Below are 25,427 nucleotides of genomic sequence, written 5' to 3'. Positions count from 1 at the left end.
CTTGGATTGACTCCAGGGACACAGCTAAGCATTTCTGTTATAAGAATATCCCAAGTACAGTACTCATGTTCATTAGCTTTTGAATTGGTTTCAAGACAATTATTTACTCCATTTATTCAGATGGGCTTGCTGTGTTTTTTCAACAAATTCCAACTTTCAGTTTTGAGCATACCCTGCTGAAGATGACTGTGAATAATTGTGATATACTGTGTGTTTATGTGTGTATACATTCATGGGTTCTCAGATGCAGGCTGGTGACAGGGCAGTAGAGCATACCGCTCATTTTCAAGTAAGAGAAAAAATGCCAGGAGTGAGGGAAATAAAATGGTCAATTGTGAGCTGCCTTTGAGACTAACTGTGAAAGAAGTTGTAGCATAATTTTTCACAGACTTGGTCTACTTCCTCAGATGTCTATGAAACATTATGCTCCAACTTCTTTCTCATAGTTAGTTTCAAAGGTACTGCAAGAGCCTGTTGCATACTGATATTCCAGACTAACACAGCTATGTCTCTGAATCCTAGCCTAATTAAAGGTGTGTTGTAAGGCCCTGCAGCACACAGAGCTTCGCACTGCAGAAAATAGAAGGTCAGGAAGAATGGCCGGGGGTCTGCCACTTCTGGATTTGCTACTTGGAATGGTTGCCTCACTGTGCATTATTCTAGGACTGGCCCAGACTAGTTACCATTTCACTAATGCAGTGGCAAAAGCAGAAAGAAGCATCAGGAATCTGTGGAATTGGATCAGGAATATTTTTAACTGGACAATAAACAAAAGAAAAAGAAAACCATGTTCAAAATCTTTGTAAGGGACACTTATTGTTTGAGTGGTACATTATCTTTTAGTGTTGCTATGAACATGAAATGCACATTACAGATGAACTTGGCAAAATGTATCTATTTATAATGTTACAGCTTCATAGATGAAAAGTGCATATCTGACGCCACTCCAAGCTGCATCATCTGTCAGGTTATTTTACTATGTGTAAAATGTCCTGGCCTCAAACATACCTGAATAGCCAGTTTGCAGGGCTGCAGGACAGGGCAGTGCAGCAGGGAGCCATTATCTTCTTCCTCTGGGTTTCAGTCTCTCTCCCAAATGATTTCATGCTTTTAATGGGCTTTGGGAGGACCAACCAGGCTGCTCTGTGCTGTGGATCTTTTACCAGGCAGAAGTGAAATTGTAGTTCCACCCAGAGAGGATACACACCCTCCTGACATTCAGTCTCATGTGGCTTTTTGATCTCCAAATGGATTGTGTGAGCTTCTTGATTCCTTCCACTAGCAACAACTTCTTATTGTGGGGCCTGCAGTAGATCTTCATAATCTTATTTCAGTGGTATGCATGGAATTTCTTGTGGCATTTGTTTAGTTCATGGATAGGAATTGAGTGGACCACCAAATGTTGAGCTGAAACTCCCAGTATTCCTCACCATTGGCTGTGCTTGCGAGGGCTGCTGCAAGTCACAGTCCAATGACATCTGGAGAATTACACAATTCCCACCTTGGTTTTTTGTGATATGCATAAACTAATGGATGTATCCAGGATTTAAGGAGCAAGCTGATAAGATCCTATTCATATTCTTTCAGTGTATGTAGGGTTGCCATAAGTGAGGACCTCCAAACCGGGACAAATGTAGGACAAATGTAGGGCAACATTTTCAAATGTAGGACACGTTTTCATAAAAATGGAGGACGCGCAAAAAATTGAGTTTTTTTTAAATGTTAATATAAATGCATGTTTTTTAGGCACGATCAAAATGGAGGACATTTTGGCATTATTCTTAGACAGATGGCAGAAATGTACTTGTCCTCAGGTTCAACTGTACTTCTCAGAAGAGTGTACTTGGTCAAGGGACTGTGGTTTTTCTTCATTGCGCATGAGTTTGTAAAAATCACAGCAAGTTACATTGGTCATGCCTTAGAGGCTTGTTGATATCAATATCACCATCATCACCATCATCATCATCACTATAATTGTCCAGAAAAGGCAGACTTGTTAGCATTCAAAGTGCCATAAATACACAGAAAATGCACTTGCATATATTTAATAATAAAAAATAATGAAAAAAAAAACAAGGCAGGGGTGTATATATTTGATAATAAAAATTGTAATAAAATAAAAAACAAGCAATAATAAAAATTAATAAAATAAAATAAAACAAGCAATAATAAAAATTAATGAAATAAAATAAAAACAAGCAATAATAAAAATTAATAAAATAAAATAAAAACAAGCAATAATAAAAATTAATGAAATAAAATAAAAACAAGCTATAATAAAATTTAATAAAATAAAATAAAAACAAGCAATAATAAAATTAATGAAATAAAATAAAAACAAGCAATAATAAAAATTAATAAAATAAAATAAAAACAAGCAATAATAAAATTTAATAAAATAAAATAAAAACAAGCAATAATAAAATTAATGAAATAAAATAAAAACAAGCAATAATAAAAATTAATAAAATTAAAAGCAATAATAAAAATTAAAAAATTAAATAAAATAAGTATTTTATATTTTTAAAAATAATTTAAAAACCCCAAAATACCAAGGCAGACCTAATGGCCACTGACTCAGCTTTCCTCCTCCTCCTCCTCCTCTGCCCCAATTCTGCCCTGGCCCCTTCAAGGCACCCTTCCTCCGGATCCCTCCTCCTCCTCCTCCTCTACCCCAATTCTGCCCTGGCCCCTTCAAGGCACCCTTCCTCCGGATCCTTCCTCCTCCTCCTCCTCCTCCTCCTCCTCCTCCTCCTCCTCCTCACGATGGCTGGCGCGCGCGGAGGGAAGCAGGGCAGGCGCGCGCACGCGCAGATGGAAGTGGGGCAGGCGCGCGCACTGCCACTGGCCCCTGCTGAGGCCTGGGAGGCGTGCGCCGAGGAGCCCGTCCTCTTTGGCCAGCTGGCCAATGGCTGGCTGGCCAAAGCAAGGGACGAGCTCCTGTTTTGGAGCCCCGCGCGCGCGCAAGCCCTCACACTGGAGGCGCGGTGGCGGCGGCGCTTCTGCTGCCAAGGAGGAGGAGGAAGGCAGAGCCGGAGGAGGAGGTGGGTTGGCGCTGCCCACCGCGAAGATGACGAGGAGGAGGTGGGTTGGCGCCGCAGCAGCCGCATTAGCGGCAGCAGCAATGGCCGGAGCGGGCCCCCGGACCGGACCGGGACCGGGAGGGGCCCCCCGAAACCGTGATTGGCACGGGGGCCGCCGGGTTATGGCAACCCTAAGTGTATGATACACTATATAACAAGGGTAGATGAGGACAGAAATGAAAGGGAACTCACAAAGCCCGAAAAACCCACAAAAAACTCTAGTACTGACATATTTTTTAATGCTGCTTTTAAATATTTCAGTGTAACACAGTGAATGGTGTTTATCACACGGGATGAATTTGTCTTAATTTCGAATGAAAAGAAAATGGGGCCAGTACACATTCACGTGAATTCGCTAGTTCATCAAATTTTCGTGAATTCAAATTGTGTTCAAACTGACTTCCCATTGCCCAAAAATAGCCTGCCATTGCTCGAAATTGCATGTGATCACCTCTCACACAATAACATGAAACCCCATGACTGCGCTCGGACTAACTTCCCATTGCCCAAAATTGCATGTGGTAGTCTATCACGCAATAACATTAAACCCCATGATTGCGTTCAGATTGCCATTGGATTATACTTCCAATTTCCCTTGTCTGATAAACTCAACAGTCTCAGAAAAATACTTTTGGAGCCATTCTACATGATAAAAATAGTCCTGTTATTTTCCCATATGTGATTCAAACACATTTGTCCTTTTTTGAGAGGGACGCAAGAAAAACGGAAGGATGCACATTACTGAACATGTTTATGTCAGATTACATGGCAGCACATTTTGTCAGAGGGCAGGTGGATGGGCATTTCTTTATCCCACTTTGGAAGGCAATGGGTATTTAAATAAAGCCTGAGAAGAAATATGCAAATAGTTCTTTGGCTCTGCATCTGCCTCCTCCTCCCTTCCTCCAGTTATTAACTCTTTCCACCCTCATTAAACTTCTTGATATGCTTCTTTGCCTGAGCAGCAAAGAGAAATAAATGTTTGCCTTTTCCCAATACCCTCCCCTCCCCATGTTATGGCTGGGTAGAGGGGGAGTGACTACTGCCTACATACATATATCCCGCTGACTTGGAAGCTATCTTGGGGAGGTTTCCTGGTGACCATTGTTTCTTCTCCTCTCACCCACCAAGTGGGAGAAGGGAGAACTAATTACATTGGCCTGTTACAGACTGCCAAAATAAAGCGGCTTCGGGTCTCTTTGGAGGTATGCTGTTTAAATGATGCATGCATCCTAAGAATCCGGAAGCTGCACCAAAGCTGCACTCCGGTGCTTAGGAATGGAGTGTGGCTTTGGCACGACCTCCGGACTCTTAGGACCCATGCATCATTTAAATAGCATACCTCCAAAGAGACCCGAAGCAGCTTTATTTTGGCAGTCTGTAACAGGCCATTAAAACCTTGCCTCAATACATCAGTCTACAACTGAATAGGTAGGTAGGTATGCTCAGAGAAGTGTAGGCAAAAGAATGCTGATGCGAAAATCTGCACCAGTTCACATAACACACATATAGACCAGCCCTTAGATGTGTACTCTTCTGACCAAAGAAGATCAGTTCCTGCCCTGACATTTCTTCTTCCATTGTTCCCAGCCATATATGTGCTCAACAGTTACCTATATTAATGCTACACAGTGAAGGTAGAGAGCTAATATGTCCACCATACATTATAGCCTGTTCAGTTTCTCTGAAGAAACATTCTCCAGGTTTCTAGGCATCACATTTTCACTTCCCACAGAATGTCTGATATTGAATTACTATTATGTGTTGCAGGACTGGCTGGCTGTGTTCCCAGGTATTTTAGTTTCAAAGCAGTGTGTGTGGGTGGACTAAAATTCAGAATAAAAAAAAGGCTACTTCTTCTCACAGGTAATGAAAGCAAAGTAGGCTTTGCCCAGGCAATAGGAAATTGGCTTTAAGAATGCCAAAGGACTGGGTAGCTTGCACTCTTCAGTTGTTTCCTTTTAAGTTCAGTTTCAGAAACGATGACCTAAATATTTCAGAATGAATTTAGGTGGCAGGAAAGTTAAAGGTGTGAGCCAAGATTAATAGCAATAAACAGAAGGCATGTACTACACGCTCCAAAAGAATGTTCCTTGCATGAAAGCTGAGGACTTAAATTAAAATCAAATGCAAACCAGAATATATACTCCAGAATAATTTAAACTGAGCATTTAGAAGTTCAAAAAGGAACTGATAATTTAAATGTAATGGTTTATTGATTTTTGTTTGTGAAGTCGAAAGCTTTCATGGCCAGCATCCATGTTTTTTTTGTGGGTTTTTTGGGCTATGTTTTGTTTGTTTGTTTGTTTGTTTGTTTCTGTTGCAGTGGAACTTGGCACATTTTTGGATATTCTTAATGTAAAATATGAATGTTATACAGATGTGTTTGCCAAGATGTATGTGCTATTGTGAGAGAGCTAGGTAGTCATGTTTTCACTCAGGGGCAAACCCAGGTTTGTTACTTCATAATGATACCTTGTGTTTAAGCGCAAAGTCTGGTACTGTCGATATAATTGGCAAGAAACTGCACACAGGTACTTGGGTGACTATTGGAGGAGGAATGGAGCACTCTGTCACCTCTCTATGGCAAGCATAGAAACTAGGCAGACTGCAATAGGAGGAAATCAGAGTTCTCAGCTAGCTAGCAACTTTTGTGGGCTTTTTTACAAGGATGGAACACTATGTGAATCACTCAAGTAAATTGCTGCCTGGTGGAAGTGGTGGTCTTCACAAGTTGCTGGGCTATAACTCATAGAATCTTGACCATTCTCTCTACTGATCTGGGCTGATGAAAACTGTAGTTCAAAAATATCTGCATATTTGAAGGGCTGCATTTGCCTGTCTTTCTCCCAAATGTTGGTCAGACTGAAGCTATGCAAATTAACATGCCATCAGATCAAAACAACATAAAAATGCTTAAGGAGCACACAATTGCAAAACATATGACAAAAACCAATACAATTACAGAAACATGATTATAGAAGGAAATTGGTGAACTAAATGTCAAGCCCACTAGGCATCTGAATGTATCAAAAGCATGGCTACAGACATAAATTATATAAAGAAAATGTAAAAAGTAATCAGTGTGTTACAAAAACATTATGTGCTGATCCAGCCATGGGTAGGAACTAATGAATGCAAAAGCAGTAAAATATCAAAAGTCAATAGGGAAATATATTCAGGAGTTCTAAATTATATCCAGTTTTGATGAGACTTCTTGTTACGCTGCTAATTGTGAAAAAAACTTGCCAACTGTCTTAAAGCATTAAATGCTATGGTTAAAGGGTCAAGAATTAATATTAATAAAGTGATTCCACTAAAGTGCTTAATGGTTTGTCTTCCAAAATAACAGTTTATAAAACTATAAACTTGCTTTACATGCTCAAAAGTCAGTACTGTGTAGTGGCTTGAGTTTTGGACTGGACTTCTCAAGACCAGCCCTGGAAACCCAGCTGGTGATTTTGGGCAAATTGTTCTACCTAAATATTAGGAAGAACTTCCTGACAATAAGAGCTGTTAAACAGTGGGATAAATGCCCTCAGAGAGTGGTGGAGTCTTCTTCTTTGGAGGTTTTTAAACAGAGGCTGGATAGCCATTTGTCGGGGGAGATTCGATTGTGTATTCCTGCATGGCTGGGGGTTGGACTGGATGGCCCTTGAGGTCTGTTCCAGCTCTTTGATTTTATGCTCTCTCAGCCTCGGAGGAAAGTAATGACAAATCTCTTTAAACAAATCCTGCCAAGAAGACTTCATGATAGGGTCACCTTAGGGTTACCACCAGAAATGACTTGAAGGCACACAAGAGAGCATCACCATCCAGAAGAGGTGGGGAACATGTGGCTTTTAGAGGTTGTAGGTCTTCGATTCCTGCCAGCTCCAGTCCACAAAAACACTGGTGGGGAATAATGAGAACTGTAATCCAATCATATTTGGAGGTCAACAGATTTGTTTGTTCTGCAACAGGAAATATGTTGGTTGAGGTTTAACAGCAAGCTATCCTTTTTGACAGCAACCCTTAGGGTTGGCAGCTGACCAGACTTGACTTAATTCTACACATTTAAAGGAAGCTTACTCTGTAAGAAAGCATAAGGTTTACCATTTGATGCCAGAATGTGAAATTGCTAGAAGTATAGGAGATGGTAAAAACAAAAAAAGGAATCCTACTTTGGAGTTTCCAACTTTGGCAGTATTTTAGTACCTTTAACATTGGTGTAGCATGCAGAAATTCACCACCCTTATGAGAGAAACAATTACTTGCTGGATTCTGTCTGTCATGCAAAGAAAGGCACAAGAGTCCTGTGAAAGAGGAGCTGGCAAATCTTATGCATGTGTTAATGACTGCAATTGGCAAGTGAAAGGCTTTCCGAGAACATGTGTGGAACAGAAGGCTTGATCATTGCATTTGCTACCTAGAATATGTTTTTCTTTTCCTTGGAGTTACATTGTGTACCAAAGATTTATAAAAATTGCGACATCCTTCAAGCCACAGTTTTATGTGCTTACATAATTTATGAACAATTGCCAGTTTTCCTTTTCTTTGTATCCTTTGGTCTTAGGATAAAAAATTATGACTGTTTCTTCTTTAGTCTGTACCTTAAAGTTCATTTGGAGTGCAAGGGAACACAACAGCAGCCAGATACAGTAGAATGAGAGTTAGGTCAATGTATTAAAATTATCACTGTGAGCAGAAATATTATGGGAAGATGAGAAAAATCCTCTTATTTAGCAGTTTCCTTGATGAATTCTTAGAGGAAAGGTGTGTGTGAGACAAATTAGATATGCCACCTTCCACACCCAAGAAGTGGTTTCTTGCTTATCTCCACTCAGCTGTCTTTATTTGAACCACAGAGACTGCACCCAGTTCAGATCACTACAGATAATCATCCCTCTTGTATGGAGACTTTTCCATCATGCCTTATCCTGGGGTTTGAGCAGCTAAATCAAGAACAGCAAACAGTGGCAGGTGATGCAAGGTCTCAGTAACGCTAGTGTCCTGTTGCCCTGCTGTGTATTAAACATCTAAAAACCTTGCCAAAATCAGCCAGAGAGATGAATGCTAGCTTGGCATTAATCCACTATTACTTGAAGACAGAAGCCTTCTGTCAGTCTATCTTGCATGATTTTTTGTTTTTGGCCAGGACCAATAAAAATGTAAGAATGAATTGCAAGCATCTACCAAAAAGCACTTATTTCACATACCTGAAAAGTTTTGGACTACAGCTCTCAGAATCTTGAGAGGGTGGTGATGGGATTCTTTGGGAGTGGGGTTGTGACTGCACCAACATTTAGTTTTGGACAACATTTTTGTTGCTGTTTGGATTTCGTTTGTTATTTCTCTTTTAAATATAGTGCATTGTCATTCCCACTTACACTTGTGTGCGATTCGCCTTCGCTCCATGTTGGTAAATCGATTCCAGAAGGGGATAATGAAAAGTTCCCACAATGAAAGTGGATCTTTTCATTATCCCCTTGTAATCACTTCTTTTTTGGCATGATTGTCATCCCCACTATGTGCACTGCTTCAAAATGCAAGACAATCATCTGTGCATCATCAGTGATGTAAGTGGCAGCCTGGACAGCCCGGCTTGAGAACTATATTTTTAAAAATAAATTAATAGAAGATTCGATTGATTGATTTTGCAACTACTTGCAATCAGTGAGACAAGTAGTTGCAAAACCAATGAATCAAATCTTCTATCAATTCTACTTTTTAAAAATTAATAGAGGATTAGATTAATTGGTTTTGCAACTACTTGTTTCACTTTTTGCAAGTACAGTGCACCCTTTTATTACATGGAGGATCCATTCTGGACACCCCAAGTAAAACAAAAAACGCCTATGCACGAGCCCCATTTAAATGAATGGGGCTTGCGCATGCGGTGGTGAGGCGGTGCACATGTGCCACAGGTGCGCGACCCATTTGTCCCTATGGGACGCGCCACCCCTTCCTCCTCACTCGGCTTTCAGTGTATGCTGAAAGCCGTGTATAACACGGGCACACTGTAGTTGCAAAAATTAATGAATTGAATCTTTTATCAATTTTATTTTTAAAAAAATCATGTGCCCATAAGTCACACCACAAACAGAAAGACAGTGCTGAGGGGAGGGGGGATGGTGTATCTACCAAAAACTGAGGAGAGATGGTAAACACCCCTCTGCCATTAATTCCTCACCTCTGGAATAATGTGATTCAGATCCGTCATTCCCATTTGTTGAACACACTTTGCAATCAATTCTTTTCAAAAGAACCACTAGGAAACTAGTACCTGGAAAACCCAGGTTTTTTTGTGTTTGCCTCACTTTGGCGCTATTTAAACAGGTGCTATGACACGCTCCCGTCATGTGCGAGGGGCGGTGCTTTCAAACGTCCCTCGCCCCTCACACGTGATGGAGGCGTAAAAATGGCGGTGCCCTATACACATGGGTGCCACCATTTTGATGTGACGGGCGCGTAGCATCTGCACGTCTCGGTGCCTTGATGATACCGCAAGTGCGCCATTGGTGCCTTGCGGCATCATAATGGCACGGCAGAAAGAAGCTGCTTTTTGCGGCTTCTTTTTGTTGCACAAGGGAGCCGTGCGGTTTGTCCACTGCGGCTCCCTCACGCAGCAAACTAGGGCAGCGGCAGACCACCCTTTTGGGCAGTCTGTATCCTGCCTCTATCACAACAGAAATCGATCAAAGTAGGATCAGAACTGGTTTCAGATTGGAATGACGGTCATATAAATGGATCAACGATTTGCTTTAAATTATAGTGGGAATGAGCCCCTAATGTGAACTATTCAGGGATTTTAAAAAAAAAGTTTAGTACAGATTTTCAGCAGTGAGATGTAAAGACTGTTGTGTGATTAAATCTTTAATAGTAATTATTATTGCATTATCTGGAAATTGAATTTTTCTGTATTCAGCTCTTCTGATGTTGCTGTAATCCACTCTGAACATGGTTTTAACATGCAAAAGCTATATACAAAGAAACATGATGCTGTAAAAATGCTGATCATTTGCCATCAGTTAATTTTAGATGTTGCAGAGAGAATTGTGATATTTCCCAGCTCCAACCATGGGAAAAATTATACCTGCTGGATATTTGCATCTCTTGCAACTGTTAAAGGTACAGTATTTTTGTGAACAGAGAAAGGAAAGGGATCATGGGGATTAAGAAAACAAAATGTGCTTCAGATTGTACACTCCGCCATTACCTACAATCAATCTGAGAACACTAAATCTTTTTTCTGTAAAAGAACTTAGAAAAGAGGGCTTCTGAGTGGGGGAGTAGCATGTGCTGGTCAATCTGTTCATGACCCACATATTTGCATAATGAGCAAATAATTCACACAATATGCAGATTCGGCTGCATTAATGTGGGGAACTAGATGGTGACAACCCTGAGAGACAAAAACTGCTGATGCCTGGTATGGAGGGAAAGACCAACAAGAGACAAAAAGTTGGCCGATAAAAGGAATAGGGGAGGATTTTGGCAGATAATTAAATTTAGGCTTTAAGGTTTTAAACCGATCATGGATGCATTACACAGGAGTTAAATCCTATTGAGCAAAGTGGGATGTGATGGAGTGCAGTTATTTATTACATTTAAATGATACCTATTCTCCAGTAAGCTCAAGGCCACTGACCCATTTTATCCTCACAAACCACCACTTTGTGCAATGCATAGCCATCCCAAAGTTGTGTGTTTTATGGCTGATTGAGAATTTGAACCTGGATCTGCAAAATCCCACTTTCAGTACTCTTATCCATTACACCACACTAGCACTCCAAGTGCCATTGCCCAAGCCTTTGTAGAAAATTGCAATTGCCTCTGCCTCGTGTTTTAATCCAGTCCATCCTCCTTTTTTGGGACATTTCAGTTTAAGGGTTCCAGATGTTTTTGCATGTGTTGTCGCCAAGCCTTGTGGCCTTTGCAGGAGGAAAAATTTAGGTCAATTTGTCCTTGGCCCCCCAAAAGTAACAGACCACTTCTCAGCTTCCATGTATAATATGGCTCCTTTGCTCTGTCCCTTTCAGATTTTACTCATTCCCCAAAGCATTGCTCATGTATGCAGGATAACTAGACATGCTCCTTTTCCTGGACATTTCCTATGTGTCAACCTTCTTCCAAAATATCTTTCATTTTGCACATGTCTGAGGCTTCATCCATACTACAGCAATAATCTTGTTTGACATCACTTTAACTGCCACAGCTCAATGACATGGAATTCTGGGAGTTGTAGTTTTGTGAGACATTTTGTCTTCTCTGTCAGAGTTTTGGTGCCACAACAAACTACAATTCCCAGACTTCCATAACCATGGCAGTTAAGGTAGTGTCAAAGTGGATTATTTTTGCAGTGCGGATGCAGTCTACGAAGTACATCGAGTGGTACCATGTTTGCTGTTCCCCTTTGAGAAATGTGTCCACTTGGCAGCCTTTCCTCACTACAAATAGGGCGATAGGATGGATCCTTCTAAAGTTCTTTTTTCCTAGGAGCAGAAGCCACAGACAAGAGTTGTCCCCAGAGCTCAGAGCACATTGGTTCCTTGGACAGGAGAAGGACAGCAAAGCTGTTAGAAATGGGTTGCTTCAGGGGACAATGCAAATGTTGAAAGGATTTCTCCCCCCCTTAATTTCAGCACAAAGGACAAATGAAAGGAACGATTTAAATGTAGATTCAATCAAGGGTTTGTTGCTACTGAAGTGCAATTTTAAGCACTTGTCAGAGTTCTGATATATTGCAAGCCAGCAAGGCATTTTAACAAAGATTAAGTTCATCTTGGTTTTCAGACTCTACTTGAAAAATACAGTTAATTAATAAAATACGTACATAATAAAATACATATGCAACGTAGCCGTAAATAAACCATAAGAAATGATTTTATATTAACATTAGTGTGTTTAGCTTCTCTTTTGTAATGTCCTATATTTTTTCTTGAATGGCCTATATTTGGAGGTGCCTTGTCCTCCTTTGCGGTTTGGCAGTTTAGAATTCTGGGAGATGGAGTTTGTTGTGGGGCCCATAGGTTTGGCACCGCTTTAATTCTTTTAGGCTCGAGGCTATGGAATTCTGGGAGTTGGAGTTTGTTGTGGGGCCCATGTTGGCCAATCCTCTGGGATTCTGGGATTTAGAATTCCCTTAAAGAGCACACTTGGAGGGGAGGGGGGACACTGTGCTACAAGTCCTCTCAGTTCAGACACTGATTCTACTGACCATGACGGCTAGGTCTATATGGAAAGCCATGCTTCTTACTCCAAATGTGGAAATTCCCTCCTGGACAGAAGGCAGGGCTGGCAAGGGAGGGCGCCTCAGGGCCCATGCTGGGGACCAAGGCCTGGAGGCAGCCTCTCCTCTGGCCTCCTGGGCGGAGGAGAAGGGGGCTTGGTTTGGGGGGGAAGGCGGTGCCAGGGCCGGGAGAAAGGGAGGGACAGCCGGCTCCCGGCTGAGGGCCAGGCAGACTAGCGAGGCCGAGCCCGGCGGGAGCTGCGGGAGTCTGGGCGGCAGCAGCAGCAGCAGCAGCAGCAGCAGCATCAGGTGGGGAGGTCCGGCGCCCCCGGGGCCAGGGCCAGGGCCATGAGGTGAGCGGGAGAGGCTGCCTTGGGGGCCCTCGGGGAGGGGCGGGCCGTCCTCCTTTCCCCGGACGCGTCCTCCATTCCAGCCTTCTGCCCGGAGCATGGCTTTACATTTCTGAGAGTGTTTTTAGGCCAGGCTGGCCAGGCGTCCTCCTTTTCCAGGGCATGTCCTCCACCCCAGCCTTCTGCCCCGGAGGAAACCCCAAAGGTCCTCCTTTTTGAACATGGGTTTGCATTTCTGTGTGTGCCAGGCGTCCTCCTTTTCCAGGAGCTGTCCTCCAATTCAGCCTTCTGCCCAGGAGGGATTCCCCAAGGTCCTCCTTTTGGAGCATGGGTTTACATGCATATGAGTGTTTTGAGCCTTTGTTCGGTCCCGTCCCTACATTTTTTCTTCGATGTCCCCCATTTTGCGGTGCCTTGTCCTCCTTGGCAGCGAGGACACCCGGTTCCCCTGGCTCTGGTTCTCCCTCAGGTGTCCCAACCCCAAAGGAGGACCTTTGGGAATCGCAAAATGGAGGACCTTCAAGAAAAAGGGAGGACATGTCCAAATCAAAGCTAAAAACTCTCCTCGAAAGAAAGCTAAGCGCCTGCTTCTTAGCTGTGCTCAGAATGGAGGACCTTTGGGAATGCCTCTTGGACAAGAAACTCAAAATGTAGGACAGGTCCTGGAAAAGGAGGACCTCTGGTAACTCTGAACTAGAAACACTCACAGAAAGATACACGCACGCTTCTTAGCCATGATCAAAATGGAGGACCTTTGGGAATTCCTGCTGGACAGAAGCTCAAAATGTAGGACAGGTCCTGGAAAAGGAGGGCGCCTGGGGACCATGGACTCTCACTGGAAGTCTTTCTTCTCTGCTTTTCTCTCCTGGAAAAGGTTTGCCGCCAGCAGCTCCTGCTGACAAAGTCACTTCGGAAGAAAAGGGAAGGGAAGGCGTTGTTGGGTAAACTTTCCTCAACTCTTCCCACTCAAAGGGAGTCTCTGAGGAGGACAGCTGTGGGGAATAGACCACAACAAGGCAGTAGAAAGGCAAATCTACGGCGCTCTGTACATAATAAAATACATTTCATAATTCTAAGGGGAACACTGGAAAAGTCCCCCCCGGGGCTGGAGTCAGGAGGAGGACACAAAGTGGAGTTAGCTACTTCAGAGCTAGGGCTGGAGCTGGTGTAGTGGCTGACGTATTGGACTGTGACTCTGGAGACTGGCTCAGCCATGTAAACTCCCTGGCTGACTTTGGGCAAGTCACCTTCTCTCAGCCTTAGAGGATGGGCAATGGCAAACCCCTTCTGAAGAAATCTGCCAAGAAAACCTACATACACAGCCTGCTTATAGGGTCACCAGAAGTCGGAAAGGACTTGAAGGCACACAAGAATAATAACAACAACAACAAATTTAATCTCTAAGGCATCACCTGATAACAACACAGAGGAGGGCGTGGAAATACCATTGAAAAGAATCCTGCTGGGAAGAAAGCATATGCAATCACAAAGAATTAGAAGCAAAAACTGAAACACTCCGTCCTCTAAAGGACTGTGAGGAGTAAGGTCTTATTTATGGTCGTTTTGATGTTGTTGTTGTGTGCCTTCACATCATTGTGGACTTATGGCATTCCTAAGGTGAATCTGTTAGGGGGTTTTCTGGTCAAGCTTTGTTCAGAGTGGGTTTGTTGTTGCTTTCCTCTGAGGCTGTGCAAGTGTGACTTGCTGAAGGTCACCCAATGGATTTCAATGGCTGAGAAGGAATTTGAACTCCTGAGTCATAATCCATCACTTAAACCACTACACCATGCTGTCTAATGATAAAGATTATGGTATTCCCCTTTGACAAGGTTGTCTAGTTGTATCTGATTGTAGGGGGTGGTGCTCGTATCTGTTACTAAGCTGAAGAACCAGTGTTGTCGAAAATGAATCCATGGTCATGATCTACTTGCACCTTTACATGCTTCAGACAGCTACATTGGCAGAAGCTGGGACTAATGACGGGATTTCACTCCATCATATGGTGCTTGGGTCTCAAACTGCCAACCTTGCCATGGTCAGAGTGACTTAACTGCTGAGCCACTGCAACACTCAAATTCTGTGCATGTCCCAACATATTTAAAAGTGCTTAGTCCTGGCTGCATGAGGGTTCAGTGGACTTATTTCTAAATAGTATGTAGAGAGATCTTGTAGCTCAGTGGCCACCAAACTGTGCCCTTTCAGAGATTTTGGACTTCAGCCATATTAGCCAATAGTCTGGGATTCTGGGAGGTGAAGGCCAAAATCCCTTAAAGAGCACAGTTTGGGGACCACTGCATAGCTTCTTTGAGACGAACTGAAAAAAAAAGAAGCTGGCAGAAGTCAGAAGTCTTCTTCCTCAGATGCATTTGGAGCATACTGAAGAAGTAGATGTAAGTCTACGAAAACTCATGCTGCCAACTTCTTTCAGTTAGTCTCAAAGATGTTCTGGAACTCTCTACATACTGATTCTACAGACTAGCATGGCTATACCTTTATTTCTAAGTGAACATGCACAGGATTGCCCCCTTGGTGCATTGGAGGAAAAAGCATTGACTCAGTGCAGGCTGTTGTGGTTACCTGCTTGAAAAGAACAGCTTAGTTAATTAGATTCATCAGAGAATTTTTGCCTGGGCTCTGATAAATGTTTTAAGTGTGAAGGTGTCAGATGAAGTGGGCCAGTTTATTAAAGCTCATGCTGTAACAAATCTCAAAGTCTTTACTGTGACGCAGGACTCTCCTGTTCAGACTTTGTACTATAAGGGATTGTATGGGATAAGATGGCTTTGACCTTGCTCAGGCTCCAGTGAACAGTGCAATGGTCTGCATGTCCACTCAGAAGTTAATACTATTGACTTCTGGTGCTCCGGTTCATTGGTGAGTTGATAGAGAATCAAATCCATTTTCAACTCAAGAGTAAGGATACGGATCTTGTGCTGTTCTAATGCATCTTTTTACAGTATGGGAAAATATTTTTGTTTTGAAACTGAGAGGAGTTTGGAAATTAATTATTTATGATAAGGCACAGTGCTCTGTTTCTCAAAGAGTTCTTTAAAAAGTCATATTGGTTAAAAGCACAGCTTAACAGTATATCTCTGGACCACAGCTCCATTTTTTTTAAAAAAATTATTTCTCCTTCTTATGTTCCCAGAATCATTAGTATACTTTGTGTGTATTGGATTTGCCATGAGCAAATTTTGAATGATCCTTTAAAAAGCTGAAGTATGCATTGGTGGTAGAGGTACTCTGAGTGCTAGATTCATTTTGCATCATGGGCTCAGTTCCAAATTTTTCCTTAGGTGGACCCCTTCCCAATGATGCATTAGACAATAGGAGGATTGCAAGAAGGCGGGATCCTGTAGTAAATATATCACTACTGTAATCTCACTATGCCTTTCAAACCTTATAAAATTCTCTTAGTGAATTCATTACTGCGGGAAATCTAAAGGAATCTTCATATTCTGATTGGGGAAAAAATGTACATAATATGCTTTCCCACCAATACAAGCTGTTCCAATAAAAACTACTACTTTACCTGCTTTACATCTTTACTGAAAGCCACCATGGCAACAACCACTTTTGCAAAATTATTCTTGGCAAACATTCTAGGTTACAATTCAGTAGTTCCTTTACTTAAAAAGACAGCTTTTCCTCTGCTTTGTTGTTTAACCACTAATATATGTGCATATGGGATAAGAAAAACACCTATTCTTCTGGATTAAACACACAACTTCCTTTAAAAGATTCAGTTTAGCTATTTTTTTTCCATATTGCCTTTGCAGTAATACATATAACAATGTAGTCATAAAGCACTAGATCTGCTGACTAGTGATGTTAGAATAGGACAGACGAGGGACATCTACTCCAAAGGTCCTGTTAGTTTTCTGAAGAGTTTCATGGGCATAGATTTAATGCTAGTAGTGTTCCTGCCAAAGATAGGCTCCCAATTAAGGCATTGTGGAGAAGCTTTGGATTCAGATTCCAAACATCTTTGTAACATGAAAGGGCCCAGGATTGAGAAGGATCTGCTGAGTTTTGCCATATCCTCCCTGTTATCCTAGCCACAAGGTTTTTGGAAATGGTGTGCTGCCTTTCCCCATTAGAAACCATCCTTTAACATTGATCCAGACTTATTCGCTTTATTGCTCTTTTCTTGTTTAAAAGGACAGACTGCACTCCTGATGTTCAGTTGACTTTAGCTCTTGGTATGGATGGGCAAAATGAAGTGGATTTTTCCAATAACAACATCGCACCATTGTGGAGGAGAAGGTCTGCTCACCAAGTCCATTTGCATACAAAGAACAAGCCTAGGCCCCAGTCCTACCAGAGTTCCACTGGAGTCCTCTTCACAGATTTTCCTGTAGAAGATAGAGACACGTTCACTTTAACTCAGCCTGCTGAAACAATAATTACTTCTCCGGACAGTACACCCATTCAAAGGAGTCCTCTACCTTTTGGCTGCAGCCTTGGCTCTGTACCAAATGGCAAGGTTCAGTTTCCAGAATGTAAAACTTTCTCCCCAAGGCATTGTGAGCAATCACCTCAAGCATTGAAAATGGTTTCAAATAAGTCTATACCTTTTACAGCCAATGGTTCAGCAGGCAGTAAGCTGGTTAACCGAGGGAGGGTTTGCAATCAAACAGCACAGACTCCTGAACAGACTGAAACTGCTTTTACATCAGGTCTTGGATTGTCACTTACAGAAGTCATGTATTCACCAAATAACAACACAATGGCTGCATTAGTGTTACAACCTAGCCAACTTTCTAAAAACTCAGAGAAGACATCTGCCTGTCTACCTGCTCCCTTGGAACAACAGCATCTGCCTCTCCAAAGAATACCATCAAATCAGAATGAGATCATAGAAACACCACCTGTTGTGCTGAGTACAAATAGTCCTGTTGCTTTAAAAGTGGGGAAGCAGCAAATCATCCCTAAGAGTTTAGCTTCTGAAATAAAAATAACCAGCAAAGCCAATAATCAAAATGTGGAACCGAGCAAAAGGGTTCTGAAGGTCCGTAGTATGGTGGAGGCCCTTGGTGTGCCTTTGGTAGCTGGTGGAGATGAAGAGACAGAAGGTGATGTGGAAAGCCCAGGGATGCTGAGACGTAGTTTGCGGTCCACTTCATACCGGCGAGCTGTTGTGAGTGGAGTTGATTTTGATAGTACTGCCAACTTTAAAATGAAAAACAGGATGTCTCAGCCAGTGCTGAAGGCAGTTGTAGAAGACAAGGAGAAATTCTCCAGTTTAGGAAGAATAAAGGTATGTAAATAGATTCATCTTAATTTGTTAATGATTTGTCATTTGGATTTTTTAAAAATATATATATTTTTATGCTGCCTTTGCAAGGAGTTCAGAATAGTCTCAGAAACAGTCAAAGATAGCAACTTGCTAAAAACCACCTTCTAAGCTAAGTGATAGTTCATACTGTAATCTGTGTTATGCTTGTTGTGGTAAATAATGTCAGGTATAATGAAAAGATGCATGACTGCAGACATGCAGTTATGAAGGACAGCTAATGATAGGACAGTGATGATTGGAACAAATACAGATACAAAGCTATTTGTACAGCTTGTGCCTCTCCCTGAATTACACTGACTCATGTTTTCGGTGGAAAGTATTCAGAACAGCTAGAAAACACCCAAGAATCAGAAGGGTGAGAGGCCAGGTGTTCATTAAAGGTAAAACAGGCTAATTATTGTTAACTGCTCACCCAAGAAGATTCCTTATCTCCAAAAAGGAATCTTTGCTGCTCTGTGGCTAGTCTATTTAAAAGCTTCACTAAAGGACAGTATGTTATATTTCAGTGTTCTTTTAACTATACATTTGCTATTCAAACTATGATGTGAGATAGGAAGCCATCTTCAGACTGTCATAGGGAGATGTTACACACACACACATGGATTGTCAAACTTTAGCTGATCGATTAGTGTCCTACACAATTTCCTTTTCCAGAGGTCTTGTACCCAAAAGGTGTCTTTCAAATCTAGTGTAAGACAAAGAAAACTCAGTAGGGCTTTCTCCATCTGCTCAGAGCTGGAAAGGGAAGGGCAATTTCTACCCAATACAGAACCAAGCTAGGGATGGGGCAGGGACAGAAGATTGTTTTGGCTTTCTGTTTGTCAGCACTTAAAACTCCTCTTGGGAACAAAGGCAAGCTATATATCTCTTCTTGTCCCTAGCTTGGACCAGGAGAGAAGATACAGTGTGTGTTGGCTTGCTCTGTCTCTGTGCTTAACTGGCAGCTTGTGCTTGGAATGCCAGTCAAATGTACAGACAAACCCATGCACCTTCACTCTTCAGTCTGTCAGGGTACAGAGCCAAGACAAGCACTAGACATTTGTTCAGCCAAACACTGAGGCTGGGGAGACTTTGCTATCCTTCTCCCTTCCTTTATACTTCCAGGTTATTGTGTGCCAAGGCCTGTCTGACTTCCTGCCATGGTGAGTGGGTCAAGCAAAATTAACAGACTTTTATTTATATAGCTCATCTCTAGTCATTTACTGTATACTAAAATGGACAGAAAGATTCCTTTTGCATGAATCACACTGTGGGAGAATGGTGGGATATAAATTTTGAAAATAAATAAATAAATATAGTTTCCTGTAAGCGCTCGAGGCTTGAAATTCACATCTAGTCTTTGCACATTATATGTTCTATTACAAACAGCAGACCTTTGTGGGAGTATTATCAATATTACTTTTGTTTAGTTATTGCTCACTGTGAACCGTACTACCAACTTTGAACCAGATCGATAAATACATGGACATACTCTAAACCATCTTTCTAAAATCAACCTAACTTCAGGGGGTTGTGTGTGCTGAGCTGCAAGTATGAGAAGTAGGATGCAGGTACCTTCCATTCTTTCTGCCATGGACAGAAAGATTCCTTTTGCATCAACATTTTGTGATAAGTATGTACCATGTGCTGATCCCAGAGTGTGTACTGATAAGGATATCTGGAGTTGCTAATTTTTGGCTATAGATATGCACAGATAAACATTTCTGGCCTTCCAACCCCATCCTATAGACAAGTGTACAAAAATGGCACAGGAGAAGCTGCTTCTGGTTCCTTACTTTTTACTTAATGGCATTTACAGAATTAGCATTGTTCTAAATATCAGATTCCTCTTTGCTGTTCCCAAAGACCTTTCAGGTCCACAAACTATGTAATTTATTGTGAAAGCAGCATCTCTACCTAACCTAAACATTCCTTCTGCATCTAGCTGCCTCCCTTGTAAGCTCAATAAAGGAAAGTTTAAATAAACATATTTGAAAGTTGAGATGCATAACCGAGATTTTTCTTGTACAGTATTGTCGTTGCTAAAAGTACGTATAGTACTTATATTAATGCCAAGTTTAAGTTTCATGCAATAGATTTACAGTATGATCACACAGCTGATTAATAAATTAATGGCATTTATTTTAAATTATTTCCAAATAAATGGAAGATTTCAGTCTTTAATTATATTGCCTAAACAATGATGTAATAAGATACTTCAGAGGAGGACTTAACCGTTTGATTGTTTGAATTTCTCATAGCTGTGATGCATTTTATTTGTAACCTACACTCTAGGCTTGTTGTTTTTGTTGCTGTGTGTGTTTAGGTTGTTTCTGGCTTATGGTGACTCTAAGATGAACCATGGGATTTTCTTGGCAAGATTTGTTCAGGGGAGCTTTAGCTTTGCCTTCCTCTGAGGCTGAGAGATGGAAGTTTATTGCAGTGGTCCTGGAACGGGCCTGTAGCGTTCCAAAAAGGAACATTCTGGGGATGCTCGTTGGTGGGGAACAGATTTTACCGCACAGCGGGAACACTGTTGCTGCCACCGAGCATCCCCATCCCATTCCAGATGCGTCCCAGAGGGGGCGATTTTCGGGAATGCATCCGGAACAGGATGGGGACAATCAGCAGTGGCGGCAGCATTCCCGCTGTGCAGTAAAATTCGTTCCCCTCTGCCAAGCATTCCCAGAACGTTCCCTTTTGGCATGCTACAGGCCTGTTCCAGGACCACTGTGATAAAGTTCATGGTGACTTATCCAAAGCCACCCAGTGGGTTTCCATGGATGAGTAGGAATTTGAACCTTGATCTCCAGAGCCATAGACTAATGCTCAAAACAATACACCATGCTGGGTCTCATCCTCTAGGCTAGGGGTACTTTAAAACATATTGGATTAAAAATCAACAGGATGACTTAAAATTGTGTAGTGAAGCACTCCAGGACTAACCATAATTATTACTGCTGTATTCAAACACATGTCAGTGACATAAAGTAAGTACATGTGTGATTTTTCATGGCTTGTTTGTTATACTACTGTACACTCATTTGAATAAATTGTCTCTTGTGAAGGAGTCCCCAGTACACAGTTTAGACATTAATGCTATTTTATAGAACGGGAAGCTGTTCTATAGAAGCTAGAATCAAAGCATGTCTGTTTCATACAAATGCTGTGGACTTTTAAAAATGATAATAGATTAATGAAATCACTTGCATATTTATGAATACTACAAAAATGAACCATTTGTCTTTTTCCTTTAAAAGAACTTATTCTATTCAGAAGTAAAAATTATTCACAACCCAAATGTACCATGTGATGCAACTGATATGCATGTGGAACTCCTCCATTTGCTGATTTCTATTCTATTAATTTTAATAGAGGCAGCAAGTTCATGTGTGCATCTTTTTGTGGTAATTTTGGTGGGATCTGAAGTACTCTCAGCTTTTCCAGTTACAGATATTTTGTGGTAGCGGTTACAAGCATGTCTTGCTAATGGCAAAATATTTATTCACGTTTGTTTGTAGCACAGAATGTGACATTTCTTTTTCTTATGGTATTTGATACATAGTCTTATATTCACTAGTTTTCCACCCTTTCTCTTCGTCTTAGAAGAAAATGCTGAAAGGACAAGGGACCTTTGATGGAGAAGGTAAGAATGGTTTCAGGTTGTTTCTTTAGGGCTTTTGGGCAATTTGATGTGATAGCTGCAGAAAAGACACAGAAAGAAACAAATAAGATGTACTTGGCAAACAAAGGTTTGTAGTAGGACATAACTAAATGGATTTCTTTGTGTGTATTTATTTAGGTATAAATATTCATTTTTGGGGACTGAACCAGACTACTAGTAGGTAGGGGAAACCTGGAGACTAGGGAAGCTGTGGTCCTCAAGCTGTTTGATTTCATTTCCCACTATTTTTAGTCACCCTAACCAGTGGTCAGGCATACTTGGAGTTCTGTTCAGCAATGCCTGAAGGCTCACAAGTCCCCCCCCCCCCCCGCCTTGATATAAGAAGACTATGGGTGTTAAAATGCTGTTCACAAAATACAGTAAATTATTTCAGAAATGCAGAGTGATTTTGTGTTGCTGGTCCTCCCCCCCCCCCCCCCCCCCCCGAGTTACTGTTTATTCTCTTGACAGATAGCATAGCTGTTTGGTTCTTTATGTCTATTGAAAGTTATCAGTCTTGGCTATAGTGGATTATCTTTCTATTCACTCCCTTCCCCCTCCTCTGCTTTGTATCTCCTTTGTTTTGTATCTGCTCTCCAGTCCATCAAGACGATCTGTTTGTAATCACTATGTTTCCATACTCCTTTGATGATGAATTTTCCAAGCAATATTTTGTTTATTGTTTACCAACTAGACTGTCCTGCCAAAAAAACTTTATGAGTACTTTTTTCTCTTTCAGAAACATTAAAAAAAACACCACTCCTTTGTCTTTGCTGTACTGTACTTTACTACTCTCACAACCTTACGTTTCCTTTTGGCCACTTCTTAATGCCAATTTTGATTTAGTTTCTTCTTTAAAAGCTTAATTTCTCTTAGTCTGAAACTACATCATGTTCTTGTAACTATGATGTACATGCAGAGTTTGCATGGTGTATTATATTTGTTAATTCTTTGTTGGGTTGCCAAAACATTTAGTTGCTTGGCACAGTCCTTAAGTGATGTGGTGTTACCAACATTACATATTTACATACAGTACATATTTTCCTACAGTTTATAGACTCTAGACTTTTAGCTCAAGTTGTAAAGGGTGTTAACAACTGAGCTCTGACATAAGAAATTAAAAGGAATGCATGAGTGCCTACTGAGCAGATAGTATTCAAGTTTTGTCCCCATTCAGCAAAGAAAATTAATAGAGGAGAAACAACGACTACACAGAACATGCATGTTGTGTGTGTTGTTTGCCTTCAAGTTGTTTCTGACCTATGACAATCATAAGGCAAGCCTATCTCAGGGTTTTCTTGGCAAGTTTCTTCAGAGGAGGTTTACCATTGCCATCCTCTGAGAGAGTGCTGTTTGTCCAAAGACAGCCAGTGGGTTTTCATGGCTGAACTGGGATTTGAACCCTGGTCTTCAGAGTCAAAGTCCAATGCTCAAACCATTATGCCACACTGGCTCACATAAAACATGTACAGAAGCATGTCTTTTTTCATTTGGTCTGAACACAAATACAGCTGCTAGTGCTTCCCTTGCGAAAAGCCAGACCAAAATAAATAAATAAATAAATAAATCCTTAAAACAAACCCTGAATTCTTTGTCTGACTTGTTGCAGAGAAATAAGCCAGAGCACTAATTGTACTTGCATTCTGACAATAGTAAACAAACTACAGGTTGAAACAGAAGTGACAAGCAATGTATACCAGCTTGCTGCTTGTAGCTGATAAGCTACATCACAAAGCATGGGGGGAATATATTTTGCCATATTGAGTCATTTTGTAACCAGCATCTGGAATCAAACCATAGTCTCAAAGGAATTTTCTTTTTTAAATTTGGCAGTAGTCTAACCTAAGGCACTCTTGGTTAGTTTCCTTGACTTGTTTAGCTATGGCAGTCACTGATACAAAGGGTTGTTTCCATGAGCAGAGCAGTACATTAGTGGTAAGGGTCTAAGACCACAACAGGCATTTGCAATAAAAGTTCCTTGCAAGCCGTGCTGACTTCTGTAATATAAGAAGCTATCATTACATTCTTGATTTTAAGAAGTATGTAGAAAATTAACAAAGAAAATTGTCATGTACTGAAATCTTAATTTTCCTATAGGTCAGTATGGGAGTTTTCGGTTATGATTTTTAAAAATGGTTGTTTCAGTGCTTAAACACATGACTTTATTGGATATTTTTTTGTTATGGGCTATAAATTGCCTGGCACATGATTTTATGGAAAGGCAAATAAGTAATAAAACATGTTTAGGCTTCAATCCAAAGGTCCATTTGAGAGGTTGGAGGATTTTTCAGATCTTCCCCTGATGAGTGGGGAGAGAGATCTGTTCTTGGAGGGGAAGATCTAGTCTCCCTGGTAACATTTAAAAAGAGGCTCAGAACCTTCCTCTTCTGTCAAGCCTTCCCCCCTGGAAAATAAAGCTGTGTATTCCCGTTCCCATCGATTCTCTGCCTTACCCTGTTGAATGATTGTGTTTAGATTTTATATAATTTGTATTAGTGAATTTTATCTATTTTTATCTATTTTTATGAGATGTTTTTAATGGTTTTTATATGGTCTGTAAACGGCTTTGATCTATGGAAAAGTGGTATACAAATAAAATTAATTATTATTATTATTATTATTATTATTATCACCCCCCTGGAAACATTTAAAAAGAGGCTTAAAACCTTCCTCTTCTGTCAAGCCTTCCCCCCTGGAAAAGGAAGTTGTGTACTCCGATCCCATTGACTCTCTACCTCACCCTATTGATTGATTGAATGATTGTTTTTAGATTTGTATATTGTATTTAGTGCTCTTGGTTTTATCTATTTTTGATGTGTTTTGTAATTGGTTTTAAACTCTATGTAAACCGCTTTGATCTTTTGGAAAAGCGGTATATAAATAAAATTATTATTATTATTATTATTATTATTATTAGTGTTGGGTGCCCTTTGTAGTGCTTGCTGGTGCATCCCTTACCTCTCTACTTAAGCTCCAGTATAGGTGTAGAGGTAGAAAAAAACCAGACATGGAAGTGATCCATGGAAGTGATCCATGGAAGTAAATCAAGATAATCTTCTATACTGTGAAAATAGTGGAAGGAAGGAGAGAGAGTTACATTATTCTTAGAGCTGGAATAATTTATTTCTGTCTCATTAGCATGATGGGCCTCTTCTGCCTACTCAGCAGCAAAAATCTGAACCCTTTCAATTCATCCTTTTTACTGTATTATTGTTATTCATGTACACGGTTCTTCCGTCATCCAATTTTGTCCTCGCTGCAGTGCTGTGACTGAGAGAATGTGATCGGGCCATGACTCATGACTAGTCAATGGGCGTAATGGCTATTGGCTGCCATTTGAACTTGGGTTTATTCTGCCACTATGGCCAGTTCTGTCTTCTACCCACTGCCCTCATGGTTTGGTGGAGAGCTTGGAAATCGTGGACAGTTTCACCAAACAAGCTTTCGGTGAAGCAGTGGTCAGCCATGCATGGAATTGTGTGGTGTTCCCTGTTCACTTCATTAGAAGAAACTGATCAATATATGCATCCATTTGCATACTGCAGAGCTGGAGAAGTCCTGGGGAGGGAGCAGGGATTCTTTGCGCACATTGCATTATTGGTAGTGGTGGGAGTTGAGAGGGCTTGACAGTGGCTTCCATGGTGCAGGGCAGAGGAATGCCTTATTTGTCAAGGCATTTTCCAAACCAAGTGCTCCTGCAACATTAATAAAAATAATAATAATTTGTTTTATTTATATACCACTATTCCAAAGATCATAGCGGTGAACATCAAGTAAGCTAATTAGCAAGTAAGCTAATTTGCCCCCAACAGTCTGGGTACTCATTTTAGCGACCTCGGAA

At 41.1% G+C, this 25,427-nt stretch overlaps 1 protein-coding gene across 2 annotated transcripts in view; it reads left to right on the top strand.

Moving 5' to 3' along the window:
* The first annotated feature begins 12,606 nt into the window (after positions 1 to 12,606).
* Positions 12,607 to 25,427, top strand: part of ARHGEF26 (Rho guanine nucleotide exchange factor 26) — a 93,356-nt gene continuing 80,535 nt past the window's right edge. The window contains exons 1-3 of one of the 2 annotated variants that reach the window (XM_089509017.1): positions 12,607 to 12,647; positions 16,806 to 17,904; positions 21,529 to 21,568. In XM_089509017.1, the coding sequence (XP_089365143.1) occupies positions 12,643 to 12,647; positions 16,806 to 17,904; positions 21,529 to 21,568 (1,144 nt within the window). In that variant the 5' untranslated portion in view covers positions 12,607 to 12,642. Of the gene's footprint in view, positions 12,648 to 14,131; positions 14,185 to 16,805; positions 17,905 to 21,528; positions 21,569 to 25,427 lie in introns of those variants that run through there. The other variant, XM_089509018.1, reaches the window with a different exon arrangement.

This window comes from Sceloporus occidentalis, unplaced genomic scaffold (genome assembly GCF_023333645.1).
Source record: "Sceloporus occidentalis isolate IW3139 unplaced genomic scaffold, rSceOcc1.0.p SCAF_2, whole genome shotgun sequence".
Classification (NCBI taxonomy): domain Eukaryota; kingdom Metazoa; phylum Chordata; class Lepidosauria; order Squamata; family Phrynosomatidae; genus Sceloporus; species Sceloporus occidentalis.
This window is presented reverse-complemented; position numbering and strand designations above follow the sequence as displayed.